The sequence below is a fragment of the Ictalurus furcatus genome, chromosome 17, assembly GCF_023375685.1.
Source record: "Ictalurus furcatus strain D&B chromosome 17, Billie_1.0, whole genome shotgun sequence".
Classification (NCBI taxonomy): Eukaryota; Metazoa; Chordata; class Actinopteri; order Siluriformes; family Ictaluridae; genus Ictalurus; species Ictalurus furcatus.
In genome coordinates this window covers 4,910,075-4,930,074 of record NC_071271.1, presented here as the reverse complement: position 1 = coordinate 4,930,074, position 20,000 = coordinate 4,910,075, and the positions used below count along the sequence as shown (strand labels likewise).

Genomic DNA, 20,000 nt, shown 5'->3' with positions numbered 1-20,000 from the left:
CTTTCTGTTCTCCCTGTGTCTTCTCTGTGTTCTCTTTCTATTCTCCCTGTGTCTTCTCTGTGTTGTCTTTCTGTTCTCCCTGTGTCTTCTCTGTGTTCTCTTTCTGTTCTCTTTCTGTTCTCCCTGTGTCTTCTCTGTGTTCTCTTTCTGTTCTCCCTGTGTCTTCTCTGTGTTCTCTTTCTGTTCTCCCTGTGTCTTCTCTGTGTTCTCTTTCTATTCTCCCTGTGTCTTCTCTGTGTTCTCTTTCTGTTCTCCCTGTGTCTTCTCTGTGTTGTCTTTCTGTTCTCCCTGTGTCTTCTCTGTGTTCTCTTTCTGTTCTCCCGGTGTCCTCTCTCTGTTCTCTCTGTGTTCTCTTTCTGTTCTCCCTGTGTCTTCTCTGTGTTCTCTTTCTGTTCTCCTGGTGTCCTCTCTCTGTTCTCTCTGTGTTCTCTCTGTGTCTTCTCTGTGTTCTCTTTCTGTTCTCCCTGTGTCTTCTCTGTGTTCTCTTTCTGTTCTCCTGGTGTCCTCTCTCTGTTCTCTCTGTGTTCTCTCTGTGTCTTCTCTGTGTTCTCTTTCTGTTCTCCCTGTGTCTTCTCTGTGTTCTCTTTCTGTTCTCCTGGTGTCCTCTCTCTGTTCTCTCTGTGTTCTCTCTGTGTCTTCTCTGTGTTCTCTTTCTGTTCTCTTTCTGTTCTCTCTGTATTCACTCTGTGCTCTCTCTGTGTCACCTCTGTGTCTTCTCTATGTCACCTCTGTGTTCTCCCATACAAATACCAAATACATAGAAAATCATACACTTGGCATCAAACTGCTACTTATGACAATTAGTGCTACTTATGACAATTTCTTTTAGTGTTCTAACAATGTTTATTAACACTGTGTGTGTGTGTGTGTGTTTTAGTCTGTGTGTTTGTGTGTGTGTGTGTTTGTAGTATTACACGCACTGATAAGACTGATAAGCTCTAAACTCATCATTGCAGTGCCTTAGAATAACACACAGATAAGCAGAAATGCCTCGGAGTCCGTGACCTTTATAAATCTCAGAGTGACAAAGTTCATTTCAGTCTTTATTACCATCACCTTATTGCCCCTGAACGATTACGGGAGTAAATACACGAACACACACTATTATATACAGACCGACACCCCGGCACACACACACACACACACACACACACACAACCTTGACATTGAGGAGCAAGCAACCATAGAGTGTGTAACACTCCCCTTCTCCCTCTCTTGCATTCTTTCCTTAATGAGAGGTCATTTTTTAGGCAGGTAAGACCACACTCACCCTTTCCTGCTGAAACACACACACACACACACACACACACACAAAGCTCTGCTCCATTGTGTAAGTGTGTATGTGAAGCGGATGTTACTCTGCCAATGTTCTGATAAACACAACCATTAGCTCTTCATTCAGCACGGCACAAACGAACAACACTTCACTCTTGTTGGCCTACACCCATGACTCTCTCTCTTACACTCACACACACACACACACACCCTGATAAGCTCCAGCAACCTTTTAAAGCCTTATCTTTGATTTCAGAGTTGCACCAAAATGCTCTTATTAATTAATCAGAAGCGAAGATCAGTAGCTTTTCAACACGTGGATCTGATTAACTCCAGCTAATTAATTTTCTGGAGGCGCACACACGCACTCACGATGACAACCTGAGAAGCACGTCCACAGTCTGCACACAAAAACCCCCCAACCCAAAACAGAATAATAAAACAACAAAAACAAAAATCCATTTAAACTAATGCTAAAAAAAAAATGATCCACACATATGAAATTATACTGTATGAATTCTCAACTCTGATTCGTCAGAAAATGTTCATTCGTTTTCTACAACAGCGGCTCTGGAAACGGCGCGTCCTGTGATTTATACGACAGGTTTATGTTAACGCGCTAGTTCGTTATCATTTCAATAGTAACGACTTACAAAGGCACTTGTGACATCATAAGCGTAATAATAATAATAATAATAATAATAATAATAAAGAACTAAAAAATGTGTTATTATTTAACGGAGAAAAACTTGAAATCGTTGACGTGTTGAAGTTTTCTGTAAGGAGACGTTTATTTCATTTGTTTAATTCATTTTAATTACGTTTACGGAATGAGTCTCCTGTGTCAGCACTTATCCGTAAACGCCAGTAACTCGGAAGTCAGAACTCGGACGGAATTGCGTCATTGTTTCCGTGGTAACATTAACGCATCTTCGTATCACATCACGCCGTCACTGGATATTGTCCTATAACTGCACGCTTCCAAGTGTTTTATTCCTTACGTTATATTAGAGGGAAAAAGTGTATATGGTTGTATATGATTCTGTAAGATCTGGCAACATTTTTTACTCCAATAAGATGAACAAACCTACATGAACAAAAAACGCACCAGGTTAAAGAATAACTCCTTTGTCCATAAACAAAGAGGATTAATCAGAGCAGGAGGTTCGAGTTTCTCAAAAAGCTTCAAAGCCTTGCTCGCTCGACCGTCTCTTAATGATCTTTGTGCCGCGCCACTTTCGGGAAAGATTCCCCAAGAGATACGATCCCCTAAGAGAGGCATTTTTGGAAATCTTTTATGCGTTCTATCGGTCTGCAAGCTGCTACTGAATAGCACGAGTGTTCTTACTCTATCTCTCCTTTCCTGTCTCGCTCCTTTCTCTCTTTCCCTCGCTTCTTCAAACATGAGGGTGTCCGGAAGCCGCACGGACTCGCTGTGGCCGTGTGTTATGACAAAACATCATCGCCCCGATTCGAGCTAAACGACCTGAAGAGGTGGTTATCCGTCTTCTGTCTCATTCCGTCTAACGCTCTGTCTGACACGAGGAACCGACGAGGGGAAATACGGAAACCGCAAGAAGTCGTAACACTCTCCGAACGTCGCGACAGATTCTCCTCTTGTCTTATCGGACCATGACATCGTTGTCATTTCGTGTCATCGGCGTGATCCGTTTTAAATGGACTGAAATCACAAAAAGTGTCGAAGTTCAGAGGAACGAACCTCCATTTGAACCTGAACCAGTCGAGTTTCCGTCCAAACTCCACTTCTAAACTCTAAACCGTTTCTTTTTTTCTGTAATTAAGATGAATTTGTAAACATAATTAAAAAAAAAAAATAATAATAATTTCACCGTCTTTTGCAGAATGGTTAAAATGATGGATTTACAGCCCAGGTTATAGGTTATAGGTTATAGGTCTCGGATAAGTGCAGGATCGTTTATTTCAAAATATAATCAAGGTATCATATTTAAATTCGTAGGTTTTCTTGTTAGAAGTGAGCTTTGAAATGAAATATATAGCTATGTCATATAACACAAAACTGTAGTAGGAGAGCAGGTAATGAATTGTTTCAGTTCAGAGAAAGAATACGAGCTACAATGTTCTTATGTTTCATATTATATATATATATATAAATATAAGTACAGTATATAATAATAATAATAATAATAATAATAATAATAATAATAATAATATACAATCATAGCTTGTCTAAATAAAAAGGAACCTATGGAAAAACTTATCCAGCCAGATGTTGTGTTTTGATTCGGATTTAGAAATGTGTGCAGTATTACTGCGGTCAGGTTAAAGGTGTGAGGGTGAGAGTGTGTTAAGGTTTATGGTTACTGCTTAACTGCTTAGCATTTTGACGCACGCTTAAAAAGATAGATTAACAACTTTATATAGGATTGTTTTAGTGGATTCAAAACAAACCACAAGTTAAAAAAAAGGTAACACCATAAATTTAGCGTTAATGTTTTTTTCTCAGTCCTCTCTCTCTCTCTCTCTCTCTCTCTCTCTCTCTCCTCCAGGTGGGCAATAATCTTTGCCATCTTTCATTCTTCACATTTCTTCAGCGTGTTAAACTAAAAAGAGCCACACGCCAGGCTGCATGTGTATGTGTATGTGTGTGTGTATGTGTGTGTGAGAGGGTGTGTGGGTGTGCGTATATGTGTGTGATCCAGGCCTGTGGTCTTCCATGCTGTAGCAAAGATACAATAACTGGGAAATGCAAACAGACACACTTGCAAGAGAGAGAGAGAGAGAGAGAGAGAGAGAGAGACAGAGAGAATGTGGAGTGCGCGAGTCATATCATAACAACGCCTTTATACACTGCGTTATACGGGCCATGCAGGTGTAGTGTGTGTGTGTGTGTGTGTGTGTGTGTGTGTGTGTGTGTGTGTGTGTTCTGCGTACCTGGTCATGTATCGGAAGAGCTGTGAGGTTGTACTGGTGGGGAGACGGCGAAATCTGGACGTGTCTTAGCCAGCTTGTGCTATCACACACACGGCCATTGAGTCCAGCCTTCTGTTCAAGAGAAAGAGAAGTGGGTGAGAGAGATAGGGAAATAGATAGATAGAGAGAGAGAGAGAGAGAGAGAGAGAGAGAGAGAGAGAGAGAGAGTCACTCTTTGATCTTTATCTTTTACAGGTTACTCAGCAGTGCCTAAACCGCATGCCACCCAAGGGGCCGAGCGGGATCTCTCTCTCTCTCTCTCTCTCTCTCTCTCTCACACACACACACACACAGTTCTCTTAACTAAAAGGAATACACACTCTGATATGATTGCAGCATCTGTAACGTGCAAACACAAACACACACATGTATGTGCAAGATGACGACAAAAGCAAAAATTATGATCGTGACAAAAAAAAAAATCTTGTAGAAAACAATAATAAGTGCATGCTGTCAATCATCAGTGCATAATAACTGTGGACAACCACCTGACCTCATCAACCGCATGAGAGATGATTAAAACCAAAACCAAAAACAACAACAAATAAATGAAAATAAAAATATACACACACCTATTCAGGTTAAAAGGCAAGTTTGATTCATTTGATTTGTTATTGCATCATAACAAGCAATATTTATGCTTTTCATAAACAGGCTATGCATGATGTCTTATTATTATTATTATTATTATTATTATTATTATTATTATTACTACTACTATTTTAAATTAAATAGCATTTTAAGCTTTTCATAAATGTGCTGCAGTCATGAGTCATGATTTAAACGTGTGATCACAGACTCCACATTTAGCGAAAATTATTTTTTAAAAGAATTATAATTAACAGATAAAAATAAAAAGAAATTTGCGGATGTCAATAAAATCATATTTGCAGGGTGAATAAAAAAAAAAAACGTGGAGTCGCGGACACGGAAGCTTTCTTATCTTACACACACACACACACACACACACCCTCTCTCGAACTCTTTCTAAAGGAGAGAAAACAGAGTAAAAGTGCAGTTGAGTTGTTTTCAGCATTTTGGTGGCGAATTTGAACTTTTTAGGATGAATTTGTACTTCTTTATTAACTCTTTATCCACGCCATGACGTCATTCAGTTATCCGTTTCACTTTTTTATATTCTTTTTTTATTTTATTTTTTTTTAAATCATGTTGTTGTTGTTGTTGTTGTTTTTTAAGTCGGAAACGGTTCCGTGTTTGTCTCACCAAAACTTTACATCCACACGTGTCCGGAAAAAAAAAAAAAGTTTTACAAACAAACTCAATGTATTTCTTTAGATAGTCTATAGGAGACACAAATATATCAAATCGGCTTTTACATATGATGTTGTTGTTTACTTTTTTCAAATCGAGATGTGTTAAATTGTTTGTTTTTCAGGTCCATATATTGCAGCAGACTATTTACTAATTTATTCTATTATTATTATTATTATTATTATTATTATTATTATTATTATTATTGCAGTCTCTCCCTGTGCATTTGCGCTGCTGCTCTTTCTCTAAAACTAAATGAAGCGCACTGTGAGCTCGCGACTCTAATAATCACATTCACACCCAAAGCCGGGTTTATCACAAAATATAAACACACATCTAAACACAGCTTTAATAAATGGTCTGAAATAGAAGACTCTATATTTGTGATTGATTTAAAGCCATATCTCTGTGCAAAGGCTGAGAAGATTGAAATCCGATGCGATTTTTTTTTGTAGCTAGTAAATAAAATAATCCGTGTAAAAAATATTTTTAATACAATTTTTTTTTTTTTTTTTTTTACAAAAAAACCCCCCGACTTTTTGCCTTCGTATTTTCATCAGAGTCTCGTACTGACTGTTTGTTATCAAGTTGCTTTACTTTAAACTTTACGCATGCATGACAAGTGTGTTTTACGGAACGCCGATCGAGTTAGCGCGAGAAAGCTTCAGTGCACGCGCTCCGAGCGGAACAGAAATAAAATAATTCAGCGCTGCACCGAGAAGATTTGCGACGCGCGCGACAAGTGGGACGCAACTCGACATCGAGTCGTTTGCGTTCGCTTCTGAGGGTCGGAATGAAACTCGGAGAGTTCAAAGGTGAAGGACGGAGCGAGTATTATTTGAGTCGATACACGCGCTCGAGCTCGAGCATAAAACACAAAACGCTTACCGTGAGCTCTGCTGCACACAAAAACACGCGCGCGCGCACACACACCCACGCAAAAAAAAAAGGAGAGCACGCTTTCAGAAAATCAGAGATGAGGAGGATAACGGGAAGGGTCCCGGTTTGTGTTGTTGTCCCATGCGTCCACGTGCGTCCAGGAAATGTTCCGGGGTTTTTTTCAGTTTCTGATTTTTTTTTTTTTTTTTTTTTTTTAAACAACACCACCAACAACAACAAAAAAAAATGAACTTCAGCTCCGGCGCACGAAGAATGCAAACTTTTTTTTCCTCCCCTCCTTTATGTTTTTGTTGTGCCCTCGGGTTTGTCCTGTCCGCTTCTGCACGTGATGCTTGCGGTGTCTCGTTAAAAGCGCATCCTCGCTCCTGTCTCGTCTCGTCCTGCCGCGCGCTGTCCGGTCCGGGGGGAGAGGGAAGGAGGGAGGGAGGGAGGGAGGGAAAGGGAGCGAAGGAAGGAGGGGTGGATGAAGAGCACTGAGGCGGAGGGAGGGAGGGAGGGAGGGACACAGCGGGGTGAAGGAGGGAGGACTGTCTCACACGCAGAGCCGCAGTTCGGAAGTTCGGAGGCGCAAGGCGGGTCACAGCCAGGTCGGACCCTCAGCCTTCACCCCCGCGTCCGAAACCATAACTTTCTACACCAAATGTTAACGCGTACAGTATATCTAATCAACACAAGTCTATATCAGCATCAGTGCGCGTGCCATGGGGCACTATTCCGCCAGAGTACTACAGGGTCCAACTCTCTCCAGAACCATCAAGGGGGGGGGGACCTCATTGCTTGCACTTCACTTCAACTTCAGCTTGAATGCGTGAATTTTTTTGGTTATTATTAATGTTCAAACCGTGTCGCGTGATGGTTCATTCAGAGCCAAAGAGATATGAAGCAGTTTGATATAGAAAACAGAAGCTACACCTGCCGCGAGCTCTACAAGGAGAAGGCCTGGTACACACAATAGCAACAAGAAGCGAGTGAGTGAGAGAGAGAGAGAGAGAGAGAGAGAGAGAGAGAGAGAGAGAGAGAGAAAGTTCCAGGAACTGGTGTAATCTGTTTACATTTCTGCAGGAAATTCATACACTCTTAGAAATAAAGGTACCAATAAAAGGTACTATCCTTGACACTGCGATGGTAACAGCAACATCTTTTGTAGGCTTTTTTTTTTCTTTATCATGTATGGGTATCTTTTCCGTGTGAAGGTGCGAAGGTTGCCTTTACAACAACCTTTACACTGGTCATTAATGCGCAATTCTTTTTACCCGCTGCATCCTCGCTTTAAGGTGAAAGTACCCTTTACTATAGAGAGTGTGGGGCTGACAAAATAAAGGGGACACACACTTTATACTCAGCAGTGTAAAGTGACGATCAGGAAGATCTAAGAGACATGGATGTTGAGAGTAAAATAGTTTACGCGCTCAGCACTTCTTTGGTGCCGGTGTATCACGCGCTGATGGAGATTAATCACAGTGTCTAGCCGTTATCTGTGGCATTGAACTCGGCGTCCAGATAATGTCCATTGTTTGTGAAATCTCAGGGCAGGAACGGAGGAAGGACAGGGGGGGTTAAAAAAAAAAAAAAAAAAAAAACCCCGAACGAACGCGAGAGATTCCCATGCACCGGCGCTCCTTGTGAGAACTCCACAGCGCTTCCGGTCCGCCGCGCATCGACTTCCTGCCACTCCTGGACGCGTCCATTACTGGAAGTCTTTTTCATTTAGCCATAAATCGCCAGGGCTCGAGCCACGAGCGCTTCTATTTTCTCCCTGTCAGGGTGAGGGATTGTGTTTTATGATCCATTGTGTATTAAATACGAGGAGGAACCTGGGAAAGTGACTGGCTCACCCTGATGAAGTGCATCATTATTATTATTATTTTATTATTATAATTATAATTATAATTATTATTATTATCATACGTATTTCTTTGTATGAAAAGGAGGAAGAGGTAGCCAATACACAGATATCTCGATACCTCGGATGCCCCTGATGTCTTTTCTGCACGAGCTGGGGGTAACTCATGGGGGTAAGACACGCGCGTTTGTCTGTAGATGGCGTTGTGAGCCGAATAAAGAAGCACATTTCTTTAGAGAAAGTTGTCCGTTTGACATGTTGTTTAACACCGCGCGCAGAAATCCCCGGAGATCCCCTACCAGGCTGGGAGGCTTAATTTGTTAAATTCGTGGATGTTTATACTCGAGCTGAGAGACTTTATTATATCCCTGCGTCGGGAACGCGCACCAGTCAGTCAGACGCACGGGCTTATTACTTTCCGCCAGTGCGCAATTCCTACGCACACATTAAAGCCGTCAAACTTACTTCACCGACCACGAGAGCTGCTTGTTTGTTTGTTTATTTATTTATTTATTTATTTATTTATTTTTGCTCATAGAAAAACGGCTCGCTTCTAAATAACAAAAGTACTGAACTCACTCCGAGTTTATTAGGAATTCATTAAACCTGCGCGCGCAATAATAATAATAGAGAGCGTTTTGTTTGTACAACTTGTTACCGAGTGCTTTATTTACTGCGTTAAACCGTTGTATTGCAAAATAGATCTGCCGGTGTGAGCGCGCGGTGCATGCGGTGCACATCACGCAATACGACTCGCACGTGACACGTTGTAAATGTTTCGCACGTGCACACAGAAGTCTTCGTCCCTTTTGGTTTATTTGGAGCTGGTGGCCCCCCTCTCTCTCTCTCTCTCTCTCTCTCTCTCTCTCTCCTCGACTCCCCTGAGCTGCGTTTAATGGAAACACTGTGTTCGAGGCGCATTCCAGCATATCCTAACAAGGGAAAGGGGAGTTGGGAATTTCAGAAGGTCTATAAGAGAGAGAGAGAGAGAGAGAGAGAGATAAAACCCGCTCCCAAGCCCCCGAATCTACCTGACCTCTAGCTGGAGACACCACCCGTAGGCGCGACCCGAAAAAGCTGCATGCATTAAAGCTGTAGAACAGCGCGCCATGAAGGAGCTCCAGCAACTTCAGACCTGCTCAGGACCCGAGGCTTCCAGCTCACTTCTCGGTACTGCTCAGAAGACTGGACCATTCACGCTATCCTCCCGGTTCTTATTTCATGCACGCGTGCGTTTACGTATGGAGAAGGAAGCAATCCGCAGTTTGCTGCACGCGCGCCTTGAATCAAGTCACGCTTCATTTAAGTGCATGAGATGCGTTTAAGTGCAAAATAAAACACCACTGCACCATTACACATATTTACTGCCATTACTATAACTCCTGCTCTGTAGGCTACAAGTGTACATGTCTTGAGGTCTTGCACGTGTGTGTGTGTGTGTGTGTGTGTGTGGCCATAAAATAAAAATAAAAATAAATAAAATAAGAAGACTAATAAGTAGACTAAAGTTCTGCTCTGGCGCGTCTATTACTATTAAACTAGAAGAGAGGAAATGAAAGTTGAAAAAGGTAAATAACTTTTTTTTTTCTCTCCTCCTCTAAACTGTGGAAGTGTGCCTGTAGAGTGCGTGTTAATCTGTAGCGAGAGAGAGAGAGAAAGAGAGAGAGGCCCTGCTTTCCCCTCTGCTGCCCCCCGCGCAGTAAATTACAGCTTTATGCGCGCTCCCGCTCCTTCACTGCGCGCCCCCGCCATCAACAGCGTTTATCCTCTCGCCCCAAACGAAATATACCACAAACCGGCTCAGGCTAAGTTATATAAACTAATAAAGTTCCAAAGAAGAAGAAAAAAATGCTAAAATGACTAAGAAAAACAACTTGGCAAAAATATCCTAAACACTGGCTCGTGCCAACAAAGTGACTTATATAAACTTCCTTAAAAAGTTATTCTTAATTGAAAAAAAAAAAGTCTATATACGCTGCTTTGTGATAAGTTATACAAACTAATAAATTTCTAAATGGAAAAAAAAAACACGACTAGGCTACAAATGACTAAAAAACCTCCACAGAACAACAACAACAACAACAACAACAACAACAAAGGTAACAAAACATTCCCATCATTAATAATAATAAAGTTAATAAATGAATAAAGTTTCAAAGAAAAATGGACAAAAAACCTGCAAATCAGCGTGTGCTAACAAAATTAAAGAAACATACATTTAAAAAAACAACAACTTAAAAGTAAAAAAATAAATAAAAATAAAGGATTTTGGTACGAACTGCAATCATCTTGTGAGATACACGATCTTTTCCGTGACCTTTCCGTCCCATTTTAGAGTAATGGAGAACGGAAGAGGAACGGATGGAGGTACCGCACATTCGCCGGTGTTTTGTGAACGAATAAAATCTCCAGTTTTTTGGAGTTAATGATGAATTAGCGAGGACACAATCCAGTCTTTTCTTACAGGCCTATATTTAAACGCATGTAAGACCTACTCTGTACTACCTACCAGCATGCTGAATTTGTAGTACAGTACAACACCAAGATGACGTCATACCTTACAAATTTAATAAGAATTCCTTTCAAAATTTAGGTTTATGATCGTGACTCTTATTTAGGACTATTTCTAACTGTACATCATGTTACTCTGTATAGTCCATCCAAATACATTATACCGAATGTTTTTGCGAAACACACACAGAGTCACTTTATAGGTGTTGTGTTATGTGTGTGTGTTTTTTTTTTTTTAAAAATGCGGTAAAAGAGTGAAAGAGAGAGATTGTGCGTGCCGTCCACTGTGACGTTAATTGCTTTGACAGCAGGAGCACTGCGATGTGACTCGTGCACTCTGAATGAAAAGATGGCGCAGCAGCCCTCCGGCACAATGAGCCATTCAACCCGAGACAAGACTCCTGAAGGGGTGGAGGAGGTGGTGGTGGTGAGGGGGTGAGGGGGTGCTTACAAAAACATAGGTGCTAGAAAAGTCTTCACCCTGGCTTAAAAAGTCTGTCCCGGGTCTGCGTCACACATCGTACATCACTATATTAAAATATTCGAAATATTCTTGAAGGTCCGAACCTTCAATCACATCCTGAGTTCAATTATTTTTACACCGTTAATCATAAAGACCTCCCGGTGCTCATGCCAGGACTCTTCTTCGCAGTCTGCTCGTACTGAACATCCTGTACACACACTCGACGTTGTTCGACTTCACAGTATAGAATTACACTCGTAGAAAAGTAATCACGCTCTATAATCACCCTGAAGAAGATCGGTTCTTCTCAAGGATCCTTGCAGACGCATCGTCTGGCTCGCTCATTAGGAGTCGAAATCTGCACCTGGATTTCCGTATAGCTGCTTTGGGACGATATCTATTGTTAAAAATGCCATACAAATACAATTAAAAAGCTGAAAATGGAATGAAATTGTGCCAGTAGGTCTGTAGTACCAGTAGCAGACGTGTAGAACCAGTACCAATAATCCCACTTATGATAATAACTAGTGTGTGAGTGTATGAATGCTGTCCAAAACCATTTCCAGTTTCTTATTCGATCGATCAGTATTAGTCCTGATTGATCTAACAGGATACGAACAAACATCTTCGTAGAACCCTTCACATTTACACAAAATATACAGTATAGCATTCATTCGACTCCGGTTAGGTCGGTAAAATGTTCGCTTCCTGCTAGAGCTCCGGATTTTGAGAATAAGGAGAATCACTAACATGTGAAGCGGCTTCAAATTGTACAACTGGCGATGTTGTTACTTTGATTTTTTTTTTTTTAAATCACTAATTTAATTTGATATGAACGTTCTTATTAAAATATCTCCGTTTCATATTAAAGACTTATTGAAAAGACTGGCTATTATTTATTATTAGGGCAAAAGAAATGGCGGTGTATAAAAGGACTCGCTGCGGTGGCTGAGCTGTATTACTGGAACATTTTTCACCGTTTTTGCACCATTTTTCAGCTCTCTTTGCCTTTTATGGAGCTTTGTGGGCGTGGCTAAATATAAATCAGCTGTGCTCTGAATGAACGCTGTAGATAGATTTATGTCCAATCAGCATTTATTAACATACAAACACCAGTACCAGGCAAATCAGCGTGAATGAAACGTTTGTAAGTGGGAAAACATTCACACACAGAACGCCACTGAAGCGCTGATAAACGAAGCGGTTTTACATAGCCGTTTGAATCGACAACGGTTCGAATAGTACGCCGTTAAAGGTTACCGAAAGCCTGACGAGCAGCAGGGCTGAGGAATGTACCAGTGCAGGGCGGGCGACGTTACAGCCAGCGATAACGGTACACTTCCCTTGCGGATAACTCGCGCACACAGGCCACACTGTGTGTAGGGCCGCGGGGTGCGATAAAACCCCACGCCGGTGTCAAAGGTAACGTTTTGAAAGCATAAATTAGGCGAACCAGAGAGGAAAAGGAGGGGAGCGCGTCTCCAAAAACGCCACGGGACACGCTGGAAACTTCAACAAGTCATCTCTACCCACAGAGAGTCTGCCTTTACATCTCACTAACACTGTGCGTGTGTGTGTGTGTGTGTATGAGAGAGAGAGAGTGAGAGAGAGAGAGGGGGTGGGGTGGTGATTAGACCATGTTGTTGGACCCTGGTGTGAGAGCAAATTGCTTCTTAAACATCCACTGATATCATCTTTAAAATGGCATTGTTGTACCACAGGAAAGACTTTGGATCACACCACTTAAGATCCTGAGTGGCGTTGATCTAAAACAAGCTCATATTCATTCACTTTTCTTGCAATTGGAAACCCTTTAAAGTAGCCTCATTACATCCAGAGATTGACCCCTCCTCTCCTCTCCTCTCCTCTCCTCTCCTCTCGTCTTCTCTTCTATCTCTTCTCTCCATCCGGCGACTCTTTCAGAGCGCTTAATGAAATTCCTCTGGAGCAGCACGAGTCGTTAGAGCACTCGCTACGTGTTTAATAATTACGCGTACACCAAAGCAGGGGGTGCTGTAAAGCGTTCAGGGGGTGGGGGTAAGTCCGAGACGCGTGGGGCAGACGGTATCAGTGCAGCTTAATATGGTGTCAGAAAAGCAAGAAACCAAAACAAACAAACAAACAAACAAAAACCCAATAGAAATATATATTAAAATATATAAGGGAAATAAAGGGGAATGTCAAACATCATGAGCACATATATAACAAATGAACAAATGATAAAAATAGTCATATTCACGAATAAAATGTCTTTTTTGAATTGTATCTACAGAATATATGAAGTTCATTTCTTACGTGAGGTCGAAAATCAAAAATGAAACGTAATAATTTGCTCCATCGCTTGGTTGCTGTTCCTGGATCTGCCTTATCATCACACCAGTGATATCTAAATGCAGAATTTCTGACAATTTACTCAATTCCTAGTATTTTATTTAATAAGTATTTATCTGTTGCGTAGTTCTTTCCTTCTTTTTTTCCGTTCACACAAACCCTCACAGCGTCTGCTAGGAGGAAAAAAAAAAAAAAATTGAAAACAGAATTTTAATTCAAGCAGGATTATAGACGATCTAAATCAAAGGCCGTTACTGCCACGACGTGCTTTGATATTTCTTTTCTCGGACGCAATAATGACGCCGAGTCGTAAATCTATTCACCAATTTCCTCTGCACGACGGGCCGGTGTGTTCTTTGATTCCATTTTCTTTTCTTTTCTTTTTTTTTTTGTTTTGGCATGAGTGGTTTTTAACGGTGATCTTTTTTCTTTACTTTTTTTTTTTCTTTTCTTTTCCCTCCAGCTACGTTTACTGAGTTTTATCTCAAGAGCTTTTAAGAAAAGGGAAACGGACACCCGAGCGTAATTGCAAACAGCGCTTACCCGAACGCAGCTTTTCAAAGGCGGGCAAGAAAGAAGACAAACTAATTAAGCTGCTGCACAGAGTCCGGGGCCACTCCTATTTAGGGCTTCACTGCTTTTTACCGGCTTCAAAGGGGTCCTAAGTTGGGACAGTTTATATTTAACCGGCTTTAACAAGGCACAGGGGAAGCGTGGTCTGCACACACACACACACACACACACACACACACACACATAAGTATCTACGCAAACACCGATATGTTTTCCCTAAATATGTCATTAAGCGAGTGTGTTCATGCACTATTTAGTTAAATCCTGAAATCTAATTGGTCAGAAGGTTGACTCGTTTCCTATAACCGGTCCGAACAGGATTTCACAGAGTTTATTTATTTATTCTTTTGTGATTGTTGCAGCCAAAAATGCTTTTTTTTTAAATTTTATTTTTTTGGAAAACTCACATGAAAAAGTTTCACGCAGTCTTTCGCAGTGATGTTTTGTCGGTAAACGAGACCTTTTAGCTGACGCATGTGAGTCGAAGAGGGTTTTTCGGAGAACGTGTGTCGTGTGATGTCGTCACGAATCCGCGGAAAATCCGCTGCGATTTTGAAAGATGCGCTTGATTTCGCATTCGTTTCCACCGTCTCGAAATCGTATAATCCTGGACGGACTGTAGCATATAACAGCAGCTCTGACAGCGTTACTTGTTCCAATATGTCACTGTTTCTACGGTAGCAACGTATGAAATGTTTAGCTAACATTTACGGAAGGAGTCTCCAGTATCAGCGTAGGGTTTTCCACCGTGCGAGCGTGTTTAGCGTGTTTTCGAGGATGTTCCACGATGTTAATTGTACCCACTATACAAACCGGATAAAAAGTACATTGTTTAAGTTGTGCTGCACCAAACACCACACCACTCATCACTGATTAATTTCCTGTAACAACGCAAAAAAGTGTTTTATTCCTTACACATGATACCATGTGCCATATAAATCACACTAGTGTAATATTTATGTGTATGCTTTGTGCATCACTGTAATTATGGATCTGATTTTTCCATAACTACGATATGTGTACTCTTAGATATTAATGTGAGTGTGTGTGTGTGAGAGCGAGAGAGAGAGAGAGAGAGAGAGAGTGTGAGCTGGGAGTTGATTGACTTGTCAGACATGGACGTCAATAGTGCAGGTTTATTCAATTCCAGCCCAATCATGGAGGTGTCACGGCGTTTTGGGCCGCAGCTCCGGCTCTGCCCATGATAAATCTGCTTTTATGAGTCTCACTTATAGCTTTTATGGCCCAGTGTTAGAGAGGCTAATTCAGAGATCAATCACGAGTGTGTGTGAGAGTGTGTGTGTGAGAGAGAGAGAGAGCAGGGCGAGAGAGAAGCGAAGAGCAGTTCTCCATTCGTGCTCACAGGTAAAGGTGGATCGATGCATCAGGAGGTCGGGTGATTTAATGCTACTGGACTATGACCAGATTGTCTTTCCATCTCTCTCTTTCCATCATTCCCTCTCTCTATACCTCTCATTCCATACATCTAGATCGCTCCAATATTTCATAGGCTCATGCTCTCAGTTTCTCGATCCATCTGTCTGTGCATTCCCATTTCTCAGAAGGTTTCCTCTCTTATCTCCTCTCATCTTCTTTTAAGAAAGAAACTGATTCTAGGAACTTTCATCTCTGTCATCTGATGCTAATTTGTTCAGGTGCTAAGAGAGTTTTAGTTTTCACACGCACACACACACACACACACACACACACACACACACACACGGTGCGTGACCTCCATCTTAAGCCTCTCAGTAGAAAGAGTGTGAAACAAAATCTGAGTGGAGAGAAAGACAGGAAACGACTACTGATTACACACACATTTACACACACACACACACACACTTACACACACACATTCACGTCTTACTATCGTTATGAGGACCTTCCATTGTTATTAACGTAGTAAATTAGCGCCACACCTAAATCTAACTCTAATCCTAACCTCAGTAACCAAAAGGAAACCTTTTGACTTTTAATTTTTAATTTTTTTTTAAATTAAATCTATGTTTTTTTGTTGAAAAATCTAAGTTTTCCTTGTGGGGACCAGCCAAATGTCCCCACAAGCTAAAACCGGCATATTTTTGTCTCCTTTTGGTCTCCAGCAAGAAGTACACATATATAATTACCATAGTGTGATTTATGTTTTACTTCTTCTTCTTCTTCTTCTTTTTCTTCTTCTACTTCCACATTTGGGTCTATGGCAATCTTTAAAACGTTCTATGTGCATTTAATGGAGTTTATTCCAGTCTCAGTTACCTTCACAGCAAATATTGGTGTATGCCCCCAACAGGGTAAAGTTGGATATTTACAAAAATAACTCTGCAAGGTAACTTCATACAGACGAGATTCTTTCAATACATGTTCATTTCCACCGTATTGCATTTTCTGCCATATTGGATAGTTTCTTCTTCGACAAATTTTGTCCAATCATCACGGAATTTGGATCAAATCGTCATTACACCAACCACAACAAAACCGATTTCTCTGATTCTTGATATGGAGAACAGTTTGCCTAGAAACACACAAATGTATTTATCAGCGAAATTGCCAAACAGGAAGTGCAGTGAAGGGTGAAATATTCAGACTAAACTGTGTACATGGGTAGAAGACTTCAAGGAAGGAACTTCAAGAACTTCATGGGTCGCTTCTCCTCCTACAGATTTTGGATCACAGCATCAAGACTGTGAACCAAACTTGTTTCATGCGTTTTCAATACGGCTCATCCTGGATGTGCGAACAGTCTGATGGCGAAGTTGCCGAACAGGAAGTGATGGCATATCTGGGTTGCGGTGTGGCATATTTAAAACAGACTCATACATGTGTAAAAAACCTTGTCCTATGGGACTTCAAGGTATTTCACATTTTAATCACCAAAGCAAAGCAGACTACAAACTGTGCTCTGTGAAAATATCAAGTGGAGGAACTACAGAATAGAGCAGCGCAGTATCATAGCATATCATAGTGTAAACATGGCTCAATTAAATGTTCTAACTTGCACCTTGATTGATTAATGCTGAAGGATTAATACTCATTTTGGTAGTAGTGTTAGACTGGAATTGAGATCAGTGAGAACCAAAAAGCATATCTGTAATTATACTCAGTCTGATAAGAACTGTATTCTTCTTCTTCTTCTTCTTCTTCTTCCTCTTATTATTATTATTATTAGTAGTAATGGAAACAGTAGTAATAATAGTAGTAGTAGTAGTAGTAGTAGTAGTAGTAGTCGTATTAATAGTAATAGTAGTAATAATAGTAGTAGTAGTCGTAGTAATAGTAATACTAGTAGTAATAGTAATAGTAGTAGTAATAGTAGATGTAATAATAGTAATGGTAGTAGTAGAAGTAGTAGTAATAGTAATAGTCGTAGTAAAAGTAGTAGTAATAGTAATAGTCGTAGTAAAAGTAGTAGTAGTAGTAGTAGTAATAGTCATAGTAATAGTAGTAGTAGTAATAGTAGTAATAATAGTAGTAGTAGTAGTAATAGTCATAGTAATAGTAGTAGTAGTAATAGTAGTAATAATAGTAGTAGTAGTAGAAATAGTCATAGTAATAGTAGTAGTAGTAATAGTAGTAATAATAGTAGTAGTAGTAGAAATAGTCATAGTAATAGTAGTAGTAGTAATAGTAGTAATAATAGTAGTAGTAGTAGAAATAGTCATAGTAATAGTAGTAGTAGTAGTAGTAGTAATAGTCGTCGTAGTAGTAGTAGTAGTAGTAGTAGGAGTAATAATAGTAGTAGTAATAGTAGTAGTAATGGGGTAATAGTAATAGTAGTAATAATAGTAGTAGTAATAGTAGTAATAGTAGTAGTAGTAATAGTCATAGTAATAGGGGTAATAGTAGTAGTAGTAATAGAAGTAATAGAAGTAATAATAGTATTAATTGTAGTAGTAGTAGTAATAGTAGTAGTAGTAGTAGTAGTAACAGTAGTAATAGTAATAGTCGTAGTAGTAGTAATAATAATAGTCGTAGTAATAGTAGTAGTAGTAATAATAGTAGTAATAGTAGTAGTAGTAATAGTAGCACTAATAATAGTTGTAGTAATAGTAGTAATAGTAATAGTAGTAATAGTAATAGTAGTAATAGTAATAATAGTAGTAATAGTAGTAATAGTAGTAGTAGTAATAATAGTAGTAATAGTAGTAGTAGTAATAGTAGCACTAATAATAGTTGTAGTAATAGTAGTAATAGTAATAGTAGTAATAGTAGCAGTAGTAATAGTAGTAGTAATAGTAGCAGTAGTAATAGTAGTAATAATAGTTGTAATAATAGTAGTAGTAATAGTCATAGTAATAGTAGTAGTAGTAATTTATTTATTTTCTGTTTTTAAAAATGATTACTATTAAAAAAAAGAAAACTGTAAGCCGCTTAATAAAGACATTTATGGACCAGGCACAAGTTCGGCTCACGTTTATGATGTAAGACCGGACCTTTGTCACAGGTTTATGATGTAAACGGTGTGGAGACTGGACTCCATTCGAGCAGGTGAGCGACTGGTGTTTATGATGTTGTTTTGTTTGATGTCGGTGATGTTTGCAGCAGCACCTGGGTTGAGTACGCTGACAGCACCTTAAATCTTAAACACAGCATCAAGAGCCCAATTCGATAAGGTGCAAGTCAAAGGTGTACGGTTTGTGTGTGTATATGGTGTGTGTGTGTATGGTGTGTGTGTGTATATGGCGTGTGTGTGTGTGTGTGTGTTTGGAAAGCAAACTCTGTAAAAGGTTGCAGCACAAGTGACTGATTTCTGCCTTCATTGTGAGCAGCTAAAACTGCTTAGATCTCCATTCTCATTTCATTCAGATGGAAAAAAAAAAACTCATTTGCCATCACACACACACACACACACACACACACATACACACACACACACAAAAAGGAGAAATAGTGTGTCATTTCATGTGCGCTAAGCCCTGAGGTGTTGGTTGGGGACACCTGGTGTATAATATGGTTTTGTGTGTGTGTGTGTGTGTGTGTGTGTGTGTGTGTGTGTGTGTGTGTGTTTCCTGTAACTTAATCTAAGCAATGAATAGATTTTGTGAGCATATATATGAGCATGAATAGACACACACACACACACACAATGTGTTTCATTTTGGCTTGAAAAATGTTATGCTATTTAAGTTTAATTTATTAGCATATTGTTTTAATTGAATAGATGATATAATAAATATAAAAGCATTAAGAGTTCTAGACAGATTTACTCATTTTAACCATAACATATTTTTTTTATTATCTATAGATCGTTCTTTTAATCAATCTCATACTAAATCACAATTTCAAGCTCAAAATGAGTAAAAATATATAGAAATAGGTAATAATAATAATAATAATAATAATAATAATAATAATAATAATAATCAATCGCATAAAGAAAATAATAGATTAATTTGTCTACATTCAAGATATTTTTTTTATATTTTTAGGAACTTAAATCTTGGAATGTTGATGAAAATGCTTTTAGTTTAGATTTTTATAATAAAGTTTGGATTGTTTTAATGATGATATTTTTGTGTTGAAATCATTTTGATGAAAATAATTTTGTTCTGGTTTTATAATTTATATAAAATATACAAACATTTGGAATTTAAAAAAAAACTAGCATTTTAATTTTGGAATGCAAATGTAAATCTTTTATTGGGGTGTTGTTTGATACATTAAAGGTTGAGAATTAAAAATAAAATCATGTTGAACTGTAATGTGTGAGTGTAATAAATGTTCTTCATTCTGGTTTATGATGTTAATGGTGAGGAGTTTGATTAGATTTTTTGAGATTTTCATCTAGTCTTTAGATTTTATTTGAGAATGTTGAAAATATTTTAGAATTTCAGGTTTTTGTTTGTTTGTGAATTCTGATGAAAATTCAGAATTTTGATTTTA

General features: G+C 39.3%; 1 protein-coding gene across 3 annotated transcripts in view; it reads right to left on the bottom strand.

Annotated features, from left to right (window-relative positions):
- Positions 1–20,000, bottom strand: part of mecom (MDS1 and EVI1 complex locus) — a 155,161-nt gene that overhangs the window by 28,289 nt on the left and 106,872 nt on the right. For 2 of the 3 annotated variants that reach the window (XM_053647774.1, XM_053647776.1), the window contains exon 3: positions 4,189–4,299. In XM_053647774.1, coding sequence (XP_053503749.1) covers positions 4,189–4,299 — 111 coding nt within the window. Of the gene's footprint in view, positions 1–4,188; positions 4,300–6,387; positions 6,677–20,000 lie in introns of those variants that run through there. The other variant, XM_053647777.1, reaches the window with a different exon arrangement.